At 45.5% G+C, this 12606-nt stretch overlaps 1 protein-coding gene across 2 annotated transcripts in view; it reads left to right on the forward strand.

The window, feature by feature from the left end:
- LOC310663814 (tropomodulin-2) overlaps positions 1-12606 on the forward strand; it is a 58623-nt gene that overhangs the window by 9866 nt on the left and 36151 nt on the right. For both annotated transcript variants that reach the window (XR_014504600.1, XM_083412248.1), the window contains exons 2-3: positions 6555-6747; positions 10444-10600. Coding sequence is in view for 1 of the 2 variants with exons in the window: in XM_083412248.1 (XP_083268374.1) it covers positions 6622-6747; positions 10444-10600 (283 nt within the window). In the remaining variant the exon portion in view is untranslated. The remainder of the gene's footprint in view (positions 1-6554; positions 6748-10443; positions 10601-12606) is intronic.

A 12606-nucleotide genomic window follows, 5' to 3' on the forward strand; every position in this document is an offset into this window, starting at 1 on the left:
GGAGTGTGGTGGAGTCTCCTTCTTTGGAGGTCTTTAAGCAGAAGCTTGACAACCATATGTCAGGAGTGCTCTGATGGTGTTTCCTGCTTGGCAGGGGGTTGGACTCAATGGCCCTTGTGGTCTCTTCCAACTCTATGATTCTATGAAAGAAGGTGTGGCTGTGCATTTAAAGCACACGCTGCAATTCTCAAAGAATCATGCCACCTTCCAAAGAATTCTGGGAACTGTAGTTTGTTAAGGGTGCTCAGAGTTGTTAGGAGATTCCTACACCTCTACCAGAGCTACAGTTCCCAGAGTGTTTAGCAATCAATCCCTCTTAACCAGGGAACTCTGGAAATTGTAGCTCTGGCAGGGGAATAGGGGTCTCCGTACAACTCACAGCACCCTTGACAAGCTAAACAGGAGCAATTCTAACTAGTGGCGTAGCGTGGGTTGTCAGCACCCGGGGCAAGGCAAGTAAATTGCTCCCCCTAACCCGTGGATTTGCGCCCCCTAACCTGTGGATTTGCGCCCTCTAACCCTAACCCCCAGATGTTGCGCCCGGTGCGGCCAGCCCCCCCTGCACCCCCCACGCTACGCCACTGATTCTAACTCTCCCACCCAACACACAAACATCACAGCTGCATATTTCTGCAAGGCAGGGGGGTTGGACTAGATGATCCTCAGGGTCCCTTCCAGCCCTACAATTCTACAACTCTATGATCCCTCAGAGTTAAGGGTTTTTGTGTTGCTCTGTTAGATGGATCTGATCCTTGACCTCTCATCCATCTGAAATGGAAAAAGACCAAGGAAGAGGCTTGTTCTTAAGTAGTCAGAGCCTACCAGTCTGGAAGAACTGGGCAATTATGTGAAAGATTGCTGCTATTAGCTGTAATTTTTCCCAAAGATGTCTCCCTTTCAACGAGGCTGGTCTGGTGTTCCCACGGAATGTTGTTATCGCTGTTTACAGGGGGGAAGCGAAAAACCTCAAACAGCAGCCTGGGAAACTTCCTTTGCGGGATACCAAAGCCATGATTGCAAAATTGTGACCTTAGATAACCGCAGGGTTTTTTTGTTTTTGTTTTGAAACAAAGATATGTATTTTTCCTGAACAGGATAAACTAGGATAAACTAGGGGAGGGTGTCACATCGCTGGAAAATGTATCAGTGTGTCTCCAAGTTCTGATTGTTGCCCTCGTGTGAGGATGCAAAATCCTTTGCAGCAACAGAGCCATAAGGTGTGGAGCAGGCATAGGCAAACTCAGCCCTCCAGATGTTTTTGGGACTACAACTCCCATCATCCCTAGCTAACAGGACCAGTGGTCAGGGATGATGGGAGTTGTAGTCCCAAAACATATGGAGCATGGGTAGGCAAACTAAGGCCCGGGGGCCGGATCCGGCTCAATTGCCTTCTAAATCCAGCCTGCGGACAGTCCGGGAATCAGTGTGTTTTTACATGAGTAGAATGTGTCCTTTTATTTAAAATGCACCTCTGGGTTATTTGTGGCACCTGCCTGGTGTTATTACATGAACAGAATGTGTGCATTTATTTAAAATGCATCTCTGGGTTATTTGTGGGGCATAGGAATTCATTCATTTCCCAGAGAACGGAAATAACCCAGAGATGCATTTTAAATAAAAGGATACATTCTACTCATGTAAAAGCATGCTGGTTACCAGACTGTCCATGGGCTGGATTTAGAAGGCGATTGGGCCGGATCCAGCCCCTGGGCCTTAGTTTGCCTACCCATGATCTAAACCAGCAGTTCTCAACCTGTGGGTCCCCAGATGTTGTTGGACTACAACTCCCATCATCCCTGAGCTCTGGCCTTGCTAGCTAGGGGAGATGGAAGTTGTAGTTCAACAACATCTGGGGACTCACAGGTTGAGAAAGGCTGATCTAGGCCATGGATAGCTCCAGGTGAGTGTTTTGCTCCAACAAAGGCTTGGAGTAGACTGGGGGCCTTTGAAGACTACCTCCTCCAAGCTGCATCCCCTTGTGGAGAACCTCAGACTCCAGAACCAGCCCCAATCCCACCTGAAAATGGACATGTCTCCTCGGTTCCAGAAGCTCCCTTCAGGTGGACTTCTTTGTGCTGCTGATGTGCGGTGGGGACATCTGGTTCTTCAGGTTAAGGGGAAGGCTCCTGTGAGGGTCCAGAAAGTTCTTCTGGGGCCTCCTTTTTACCATATTTTTTATTAAGTTTTACAAATACATTTCAAAGGGTCGCGGGTGGCGCTGTGGGTAAAACCTCAGTGCCTAGGACTTGCCGATCGTCAGGTCGGTGGTTCAAATCCCCGCGGCGGGGTGCGCTCCCGTTGCTCAGTCCCAGCGCCTGCCAACCTAGCAGTTCGAAAGCACCCCCGGGTGCAAGTAGATAAATAGGGACCGCTTACTAGCGGGAAGGTAAATGGCGTTTCCGTGTGTGACTCTGGCTCGCCAGAGCAGCGATGTCACGCTGGCCACGTGACCCGGAAGTGTCTCCGGACAGCGCTGGCCCCCGGCCTCTTAAGTGAGATGGGTGCACAACCCTAGAGTCGGACACGACTGGCCCGTACGGGCAGGGGTACCTTTACCTTTACCATCACCTTTCTTATCCATTCTTTGGGTTCCTTCCATTTTAGTGTGCAAAGAATCCTAGCTGCAAGTTGTAACATATATAAACATCTTAATCATCTTTTTGGGGACTTCTGTAAACCTTGGTAGAAAAGCTTCAGATTTTTGGGGGTATCTTCTGGGGCCTCCTTTAGAACCACCTCAGGTGTCAGCACTGAGGCCTGACCCAGACCTGGCTGCCCACCTGTTGCCCTGCAGACTCTGACTCCATGCCCATAAAATGCTCTTATTGCACTTTTTTGGAGGTTTCCCAGACATCAAAGTGGAAGGGTGACCCCTCGCATCAACCCCCACTTCTCTTCCTTAATGCTGAGCTCCTTCATTTTTCTCTAGATCAAAGAAAGCGGGGGCTGGTTTGCATAAATAGCTGTATCATTACGTGGGCATCTTTGTCGAGATGGACAAAAAAGCATTGATTGACTCGGTCCATTAGAGAATGACCAGATTTGGTCAAATAGAAGCCTTTTCAATAGTGTGTGTGTGTGTGTGTGTGTGTGTGTGTGTGTGTGTGATTTTGGCCAGGGAGGGGGGAATGAGTTCTTTTCCACCACCAGAGTACCTTCTCGCCTTCCAAAGACACATTTCAGTCAGTCAGAAACAATCAAACTTATTTTGGGAATTATAGGGACAGAACTACCCAAAATGTATAGAAACTTATTCGTGTATGCCACCACAGCATCAAGAATGTTACTCGCCCAAAAATGGAAAGAAGAAGAAGTCCCAGCAAAGGAGGAATGGATACAAAAACTTATGGAATATGCGGAAATGGCGAAGAATAAGAAATCAAGATAACATTTTTTAAAATAAAAGAATGGAGATGGTTTATTTAATATTTACAGATACATTGTAAACAGATAAGAACATTGGCAGGATTATTGTAATAACCTGCAGTTTTGTAAGAGTAGTTTTGTAAGAGTACAGTGGTACCTCGGGTTAAGTACTTCATTCGTTCCGGAGGTCCGTTCTTAACCTGAAACTGTTCTTAACCTGAAGCTCCACTTTAGCTAATGGGGCCTCCTGCTGCCGCTGCGCCACTGGAGCACGATTTCTGTCTCAACCTGAAGCAAAGTTCTTAACCTGAAGCACTATTTCTGGGTTAGCGGAGTCTGTAACCTGAAGCGTATGTAACCCGAGGTACCACTGTACATATTTAAAGAAGATGAAATAAATGAGCAAATTAAGTTAATTTGGATATGCAGAAGATATTAAAAATAAATTTAAGGAACCGCAGAAAGAGGGGGGGGAAGGAAGTCAAGTTTCAAAATGTCAAAATGATTGTAAAATTGGTGAAATGTATAAACTTGAAAAGTATAAATAAATAAATTGGGGGGGGGGAGACACTCAGAGAGGGTGCAAAGCAGAACTGGAGAAATGGTGGTCTCAACAGAGAGGCCTGGAGGTCTGCTTTTTTGTCTCTGAGCCTGATAACCCAGCACCCTTATCAAACTACAACTCCCAGGCTGGGGGTGAGCTATTTTCTGGTTTGCCTCAGGCAGCAAAATGTTGGCCTAGCCCTGTCGCCATTTCTGCCTGACTCCCCACCACTGCTGCCTGAGGCAGCTGCCCCCCTCTGCCTAATGGTAGGGTGGGGATTGAATGCCACACACCTCTCCTTCCAGGCAAGCAAGAGGCATGATCACAGTTCCACGACCCATTCCAGGCAGCCAAAAGACAACCATGGAGGCTCCCTACCCAGGACTTAAGAAAAGTATTATATAAAATACTGCTTTCTTGGTCTGTGAACGCTGTGCTGTATCTGCAGACTGGAGGCAGTTGGGCTCCTATCTAAAGTTCAATCCACATAAGATGAGCAGTGACTCATATTTTTGTGGAATAATCTGGTTATTTTGTGCGGGCAAGTACAACCCAATCATGAATGTGCATTAGATCCTTCTTCTTCTTTGCTGAGTTGTTGTTGCTTCGTTGCTGCGTACCTTGGCAAGCTCTGCTTCGCTCTAATGAGCCCCATTACCCAAGTGAGCAAGTTGCTTGGAGAGTATGCCAAAAAAGACAAGGAAGGAGGGGAGGGGAAGGGAATGAGAAGAACAGAGGATATGACCAATGAACTCTTTGAGAGCCTCAAGCTGTAGACAAGATAAGGCTCTCAGACAGGGCATGGCACAGTTTATTTGCATAAGGCTAAGGGTGGAGAATCCAATTAGCAAGGCAAGCATGATAATCATATGATTAAATGGCAATTTCCTAAGTGCTGGAGAAGTAAACATTTCTTTCCCCAGCTGACTAGTGCAGAAATGAATCTCTTTTATTGCCCTGTACCATGGAAGAAAAGAATACTGGTGTAATGCCATTGGAGAGAATGAGTTCTGAATGGAGGAGATTTGAAACAACAGGTTATCTTGGTCCCTGGCTCTTATCTTTGGCTCCCACTCCTGACTGAATTGAATGCTTGTTTTGTTCAGAATAGACCCATTGAAATCAACAAAGCTATGGTCGTCCTGTTCATTCATATCAGGGGACAACTGTGAATAGAACACAGGATACACAACTTGAAGAGTGAAATCCTAAGTACGACTACTCAGAAGTCATCTTTCTTCTTCTTCTTTGGCGACCACTCGTAGCCGAGTAAGATTGTCTTCCATAAACACGGTTTTAATAGTGGGTCCATAAGTGACTGTGGAGGCCAATTCTGGATCAACACATCTTTCCACAGTGGGGACATAAGTTTCCAGGCAGGAGTTCACCAAGCATGCCTTCCTCTTTGCAAGTTTCTCCCTTTTGTCCTGAGTTCGAGCGTCTTCAAAGTCCATGACACCTTTGGAAAAGGCTGTTCTCCAACTGGAGAGCTCACAGGCCAGTGTTCCCCAGTTCTCGGTGTTTATACTACATTTTTAAAGATTTGCCTTGAGAGAGTCTTTAAACCTCTTTTGTTGACCACCAGCAATATGCTTCCATTTTAAAGTTTGGAATAGAGTAGTTGCTTTGGGAGACAATAATCAGTTATCTGCACAACATGACCAGTCTAATGAAGCTGATGCTGAAGAATCATTGTTTCTTCATCAATGGTGATCTTTGCTTCTTCCAGTACACTGGCATTAGTTTGCCCGTCTTCCCAAGTGATGTGCAAAATTTTCCGGAGACACTGTTGATTTCAGAGACAATATTTTGAGGAGCTGGAGATGGCGTTTGTAAGTGGTCCATGTTTCACAAGCATACAGTAAGTTTGGTAGTACAATAGCTTTGTAAACAAGCATTTTGGTTTCCCTGCGAATGTCCCAGTCCTCAAACACTCTGCACTTCAATCAGGAGAAAGCTACACTTGCAGCCAAATTCAGTGAGGCTTACTCCAGGTTAGTGAGGTTGCGATTGCAGCCTTACCCCCCAGTTTTAGTCCTCATAACATCTGTTCTCATGTTGCCACCCTCCCATGCTCTTAATGCAGTTCTAAAAAATATTTTTCCGTCTTGTGAATTACTGCTGGCTGGAGTACTTGCATTTCCTTGGTATTTTATTTTAAAAAATCGCTATTTAGATGTTTTCTTAAAGGTTCAGCCTTGTTCCTTGCCCATCTTTCAAAGTGGCTGTTAACAGTTTGCATGCAATATTTCGGAGACATTTATCTTTAAAATGGGGGAGGGCAAGGGGTGTAGTGTGAGCTCTAATGTGGATCAAGTCAGCTTTTGTAAAACTAATGCCAGTATTTAGCAGCAGAAAACGGCAAAGGATTATACTAATTCTCTTTGGCTCCTAGTTTCGCATAACCCTGTTCATCTATTAAGATTTATTAGGGTTGCCAGCCTTCTAGGATTCCACAGGACCAGTGGGTGAGAAGAAAAAGCTGTTCTCTTATAGGAAACTAGTGTTGAAGTCTGAGGGCCGGACTACTGCCCTGAGATCTACAGTAAAATAAAATAAAATAAAAACCCAATCTGATGGTTGGCATATAATATATATATATATGTTATTATTAAGCAAAAAACAAAGATAATTTTTTTCACAGGCATCAGGAAGACTGACTCTTGAATGAGTGACAGGCAACCTTCAAAGGACCCTGTTTAGAAAGAGCCATGTCGGTGCCATTCCGGAAAGAGTTGGAGAAATACAAGAATATCAACGAAGATGAAATTCTCAACAAACTCTCTGAGGATGAGCTAAAGCAGCTGGAAAGTGTTCTCGATGATCTGGATCCAGAGGTGTGTACCAAACATGACATTCGTGTTTAAGAGCCTAAACAACTTAGACCCTTCATACAGTGGTGCCCCGCAAGACGAAATTAATTCGTTCTGCGAGTTTTTTCGTTCTACGAGTTTTTTCGTCTTGTGAAGCACCAATGTGTATTGACGGTTTCCCATAGGAATGCATTGGCGGTTTAAAAAAAAAGGTGCAAGACGTTTCGTCTTGCGAAACAAGCCCATAGGGAAATCCGTCTTGCGAAGCAACTCAGAAAACGAAAAACTCTTTCGTCTTGCGAGTTTTTCGTCTTCTGAGGCATTCGTCTTGCGGGGCACCACTGTATCTGAAAGACCACCAATTTCCTTGCAGACTCTCTTAAGATCAGCAGAGAAGGCCCTCTTGGTAGTTTTACCGTCCTTGGAATTTCATGGGGTCCTTGGCCAGGCCAGGTCAGGAGAGGCAGACCCTCCAAGTGTCCCTATCTTCCAGGGATGTCCCTGATTTAGAGAAGCCGTCCCAGTTTCTGATTTGATCCCGTTTTTCCTTAGGACAGGGGTCAGCAAACTTTTTCAGCAGGGGGCCGGTCCACTGACCCTCAGACCTTGTGGGGGCCAGACTATTTTTTTTTTTTTTTGGGTGGGAGAACAAATTCCTATGCCCCACAAATAACCCAGAGATGCATTTTAAATAAAAGCACACATTCTACTCATGTAAAAACACCAGGCAGGCCCCACAAATAACCCAGAGATGCATTTTAAATAAAAGGACACATTCTTCTACTCATGTAAAAACACACTGATGACCAGACTGTCCGCGAACTGGATTTAGAAAGCGATTGGGCTGGATCCGGCCCCCGGGCCTTAGTTTGCCTACCCATGCCCTAGGATGTCCCTATTTTCATTGGAGAAATGTAGAGGGTATAGAATTATCCGACACCGCCCCCCCCAGCCGTCTGAAGGCAATCCTGTATAGGGAAGGGTTTTTAAAAATGTTTAATTATGTTCGTATATGTGTTGGAAGCTGCCCAGAGTGGCTGGGACAACCCAGTAAGATGCGAGGGGTATAAATAGTAAAATTATCATTATGGATTGAGATGCCCCTAATTTCATCAGAGAAATGTTGGAGGGTACGGGCAGGGCCTTCTCTGTGGGAGCCCCTAAAGCTGTGAAATTTCATTCCCAGAGAAGTGCATCCGACACCTTCATTGTACAACTTCCATTATATAATGAAAACACACCTCTTCACCCTGACACCCCATATGTATTTAGGACCCACTCTGTTCTCATATCGTAGATTGTTTTATCTGATTTTAATATTGTAGTTTTACAATGTTGTAACCTGCTCTGGGACCTTCTGGTGAGGGACGAGTAAAAAGTCCAATAAATAAGAACAATTGGATTTTAGCCTTAAGGATCACAAATCAAAATCTTCACAAAGCTCAGAGGTACATGTATTGTAAGACTCGACCCACGGAGGATGAAGGCGAGTTAGTAGGAAGAACTACCAAAATTTGATTGTTCCTAAGGGGCAATTTCAAGGGGAACAACATTTTTTTTGAAAGGCTCAAGAGAGCTTTTTTCCTTTTTCTTTTTGGTGGCAGCCATAGTGGTTCTTTTTTTTATTTTTCACAACATTTTTGTCACTGTCTGAGGTGCTGTAGCGGCTATTTCCCCCCTCAGAATGACAGCGTTTCTCAAGAGGGGGGCTGGGAGGCATTTTTAGGGAAGTTTTTAATATTTGAAGTTTTATTCTGCTAAAGCCACCCAGAGTGCCTGGGGAAACCCAGCCAGATGGGTGGGGTATTAAATAAATTATTATTATTATTACTATTTTGCTGCGGCTCCTCTCAAAACTGTAACCAGCCCTGTTTTTAGTAACATTTCTGAAATAAATGATATGCCACCCATTGGATAGGCAGTAGATATTGATGGTACATAATTTCACTTGTGAAATATACTCAGAGTCGCAAAGTGATTTCATGCTCTTTATTCAGCTCATAGTGGTGAGGAGGAATGAATGAAAGTCCCCTCAAAGTATCTGCTTTATATACATTCTTTACACAATGGGCTGCACATGATTGGCTGATTCTGGAATTCTACTGTAAGCCAATCAGGTTGTGGATTCACTTATATCTGGAGCATGATTGGGTGGTTCCTGCCAACCAATCATACTGCTGCATTGTTCTAGGACCAATCAGACTGCTGCAATCTGAATCCTATTGTTCTAGGACCAATCAGACTGCTGCAATCTGGATCCTATTCTTCTAGGACCAATCAGACTGCTGCAGTTTGGATCCTATTCAACTCAGCACATAACAACTTGCATAGTGCTCCTGGAGAAGGGTTGTAAGACTTGAAATGTGTTGGCGTTTGGCTAAAAAAAAAAAATGCTTTCAGCGCACCTTTGGAAGCTCCTGTCTCATCGTTCTTTCCTCCCTAATGAGCACACGTAAGAACTGGGTGTAAAATTAGAGATAATGTCGAAACTTGCTGAAAGTCCACCGTTTCTCAACTATTTTCTGGCAGCAGTGATTGCAGCAAGTTACAGCAGTGGGAGAGGTGGAAAACAAGGGCAAATACTAGCTTTAGCTTCTTCCATCCCGAAGCTGTTTTCATTTCAGCTGGTCATCAGGATAATTATTTATTCATTGAAATTAAAGTTTTACACTCACATATCCAACATAGATCATGTAGTGGTTCTAGGGGTTGCTCGTGCGTAAGCTTGTCCCAACATCTGGCTGGGTTGCCTGAGTGAACCTTTCCTGTCCGGGCAGCCACTCGCCCATGACCGTCTCAATCGCTGGCAGAATCCGTCAGTGGGCGTTTCTTAAACTTCTTCCAGCAAAGAAGCTCATTGACGCCCAGTCTTCTCCTACTCTCTCTGCGCGAAAGCCTTCTGTGCAAGGAGGGCGTAGGCAGCGGAGGACCCCTTCTCTCCCCGCTGGTCCCCGGCAAGGAGTCATGGGACCGCCTCGCCGATTCCCCCATCTCCCCCCCTTCTCCACTGGAGCTACGCTGATTCTCTCCCCCAGAAGATGGGCTGCCCCTCCCACTCCCGGGACGCTCTCTGGGATCCCTTCGGAGCTTGCTCTCTCCCTCGGACACTGATGGCAGTTCCCTGACAGATCATAAAAACAAGATTCCAGAGAATCTCCTGGACTCCCCTCTTCCCCTTTGTGGGTCCTGTTGTTAATCATTTCCTCCTGCATCTTTTATGATAATTATCATAAAATAATCCAAATCTTTTACATCTCCATTATATCCCAAATTCACCATTAAACTACAAGTGTTATTCCAATCCTGCTAACGATTTTAATTGTTTGCAATGATTTTTAAAGATAAATTATAAATCCCCCCCCCATTCCTTATTAAAATTCTGGTCTTCCTGATTTCTGATTCTTCCGGTCATTTTTGCCATTTCGGCATAATCCATCAATTTAATCTGCCATTCTTCTCTGGTAGGGACTCAACTAGTATTTAAGAACGTGTGTCCCAGTCTTCAAAAATGTGCACCTGAATTTGCGCTCCCCTTTCCTCTTCCCTACCCCTCGCTTTTTCCTTTTGTGTCGTGTGTTTTAGATAGTAAGCTTGTGCACAGGGACTGCCTTGTTCTAGCTGCTCTGGGAGCCTTTCTGGCTAAAGAAGTGCTCTAAACAAAGACAGTAGTTTGCCATCCTACTGACTCTCTGCTCCCCTCTCTCATGTCTGCCTTGATAGAATGCGCTTCTGCCGGCAGGCTTCCGCCAGAAGGATCAGACCAGTAAACCCGCCACGGGACCTTTTGACAGAGAGCGGTTGTTGTCCTACTTGGAGAAACAAGCCTTGGAGCACCAAGACAGAGAGGATGTCGTGCCCTTTACCGGAGAAAAGAAAGGTAAGCCTTCATTTTCCCGGATGGCCAGATTGACAGGGTAAATGGGTGGCCTCATGCTGAAAATCAACCTAGCAACGGAAGTTCAGTGCCAAGTGGCAGACTTTTAACATATGATTTGTATTCTTCTTCTTCATAGCCTAGTAAGATTGTCTTCCATAAACACGGTTTTAACAATGAGTCTATAAGTGACTGGGGAGGCCAATTCTGGATCCACACGTCCTTCCACAGTGGGGACATTGGTTTCCGGGCAGGAGCTGATCCCGGTGTGGATTTGCCAAGCGTGCCTTCCTCCTAGCACGTTTCTCCCTTGCGTTCTGAGTTCGAGTGTCTTCAAAGCCCACGTCGCCTTTGATAAAGGCTGTTCTTTGATAAAGGAGCCAGTGTGGTTTAGTGGTTAAGAGTGGTAGTCTCGTAATCTGGTGAACCGGGTTCGCTTCCCCGCTCCTCCACATGCAGCTGCTGGGTGACCTTGGGCCAGTCACACTTCTCTGAAGTCTCTCAGCGCCACTCACCTCACAGAGTGTTTGTTGTGGGGGAGGAAGGGAAAGGAGAACGTTAGCTGCTTTGAGACTCCTTAGGGTAGTGATAAAGCGGGATATCAAATCCAAACTCTTCTTCTTCTTCTGTTCTCCAGTTGGAGCACTCGTAGCCCAGTGTTTCCCAGTTGTCACTGTTTATACTACATTTTTTTAGATTTGGCTTGAGACAGTCTTTAAACCTCTTTTGTTGACCACCAGCATTACGCTTTCCATTTTAAAGTTCGGAATAGGGTAGTTGCTTTGGAAGACGATCATCAGGCATCCGCACAACATGACCAGTCCAACGAAGTTGATGTTGAAGAATCAGTGCTTCAACACTGGTGATCTTTGCTTCTTCCAGTACACTGATATTAGTTCGCCTGTCTTCCCAAGTGATTTGTAAAAGCGCACCCTGGTAAATTACAAATCTGGTCTCTGGTCTGCCCCCTCAGTCAGAAGCTGTTTTGTCCAAAATCCACAGTTAGGCAGTGCATTTTTTTAAAGGACCAGTCAAAATGCAACAACAGCAACAACAGTTTATTATTTATACCCCGCCCATCTGGCTGGGTTTAACCTGCCACTCTGGGCGGCTCCCAACAGAATATTTAAAACACGATAAAACACCAGACATTAAAAACTTCCCTAAACAGGGTTGCCTACAGACAGCGAGCCAGCTTTCAAGTTCTGCAGAGTTTCTTTTTAGGGTCGGTGTAATGCAAAAGCAACAAAAAACAAAAAGCCATAAAAATGGGCATGGTGTGGTGTAGCCATAAGGTCTGCGCCTGGACACAGGATGGGGAAGATAAGGCCGTCCACGTGTTACATGAACTACAACTCCCATCACCACTGAGCATAGGCTTATGCTGGCTGGGACTGATGCCAGTTGGAGTCCAACAACTGGTCAAACTGTGGAAACTGGTTTTCAGGCTTCCTTAAGGCTGTATACACCCCCCACCAAAAAAAGAAGACACCTGAGAATTGTAGTCAAGGGTGCTGGGAATTATAGTTCTGTGAGGGGTGAACTACAATTCCCAGGATTATTCCGGTGGGGTGCGTGTGATTTAAATGTACGGTGTGCATGTGAACCGTTGTATCTAAGGACAGGTTGTCTGAAACTGGACTCCTGCGAGTGCTGTCTTGCTACGATAACCTTTCGCCGTACGAATGAGCCCTGTGGGAGACTTCCGGGCTCTTGCACAAGATGCGTCTCCTAATTTGAAGCTGGCAACACATTATCGTCGTTGCGTAAGGGTCAGGCGCGAGCGAGGCTGGCAGGGTGTGTGATCTATGTGGTGTTTCTGACCACAATATTTATTTTGGCAGAGCCTGTTGTATAAATGGCAGGGCGACGATTGTTTGGAAAGCTTTCGTAGCCTGATCCTCACTGGAACTGAGCTGTTTGGGGGGATGTTGCCAGTTCCACTTCTGGGAAGGAAGAAGAGGGGGCCTCGTAAGAAAAGGGAACCAGCCTTCAGTTGTGAGAGACGG

The sequence above is a fragment of the Podarcis tiliguerta genome (genome assembly GCF_965153285.1).
Source record: "Podarcis tiliguerta genome assembly, chromosome: 14".
Classification (NCBI taxonomy): domain Eukaryota; kingdom Metazoa; phylum Chordata; class Lepidosauria; order Squamata; family Lacertidae; genus Podarcis; species Podarcis tiliguerta.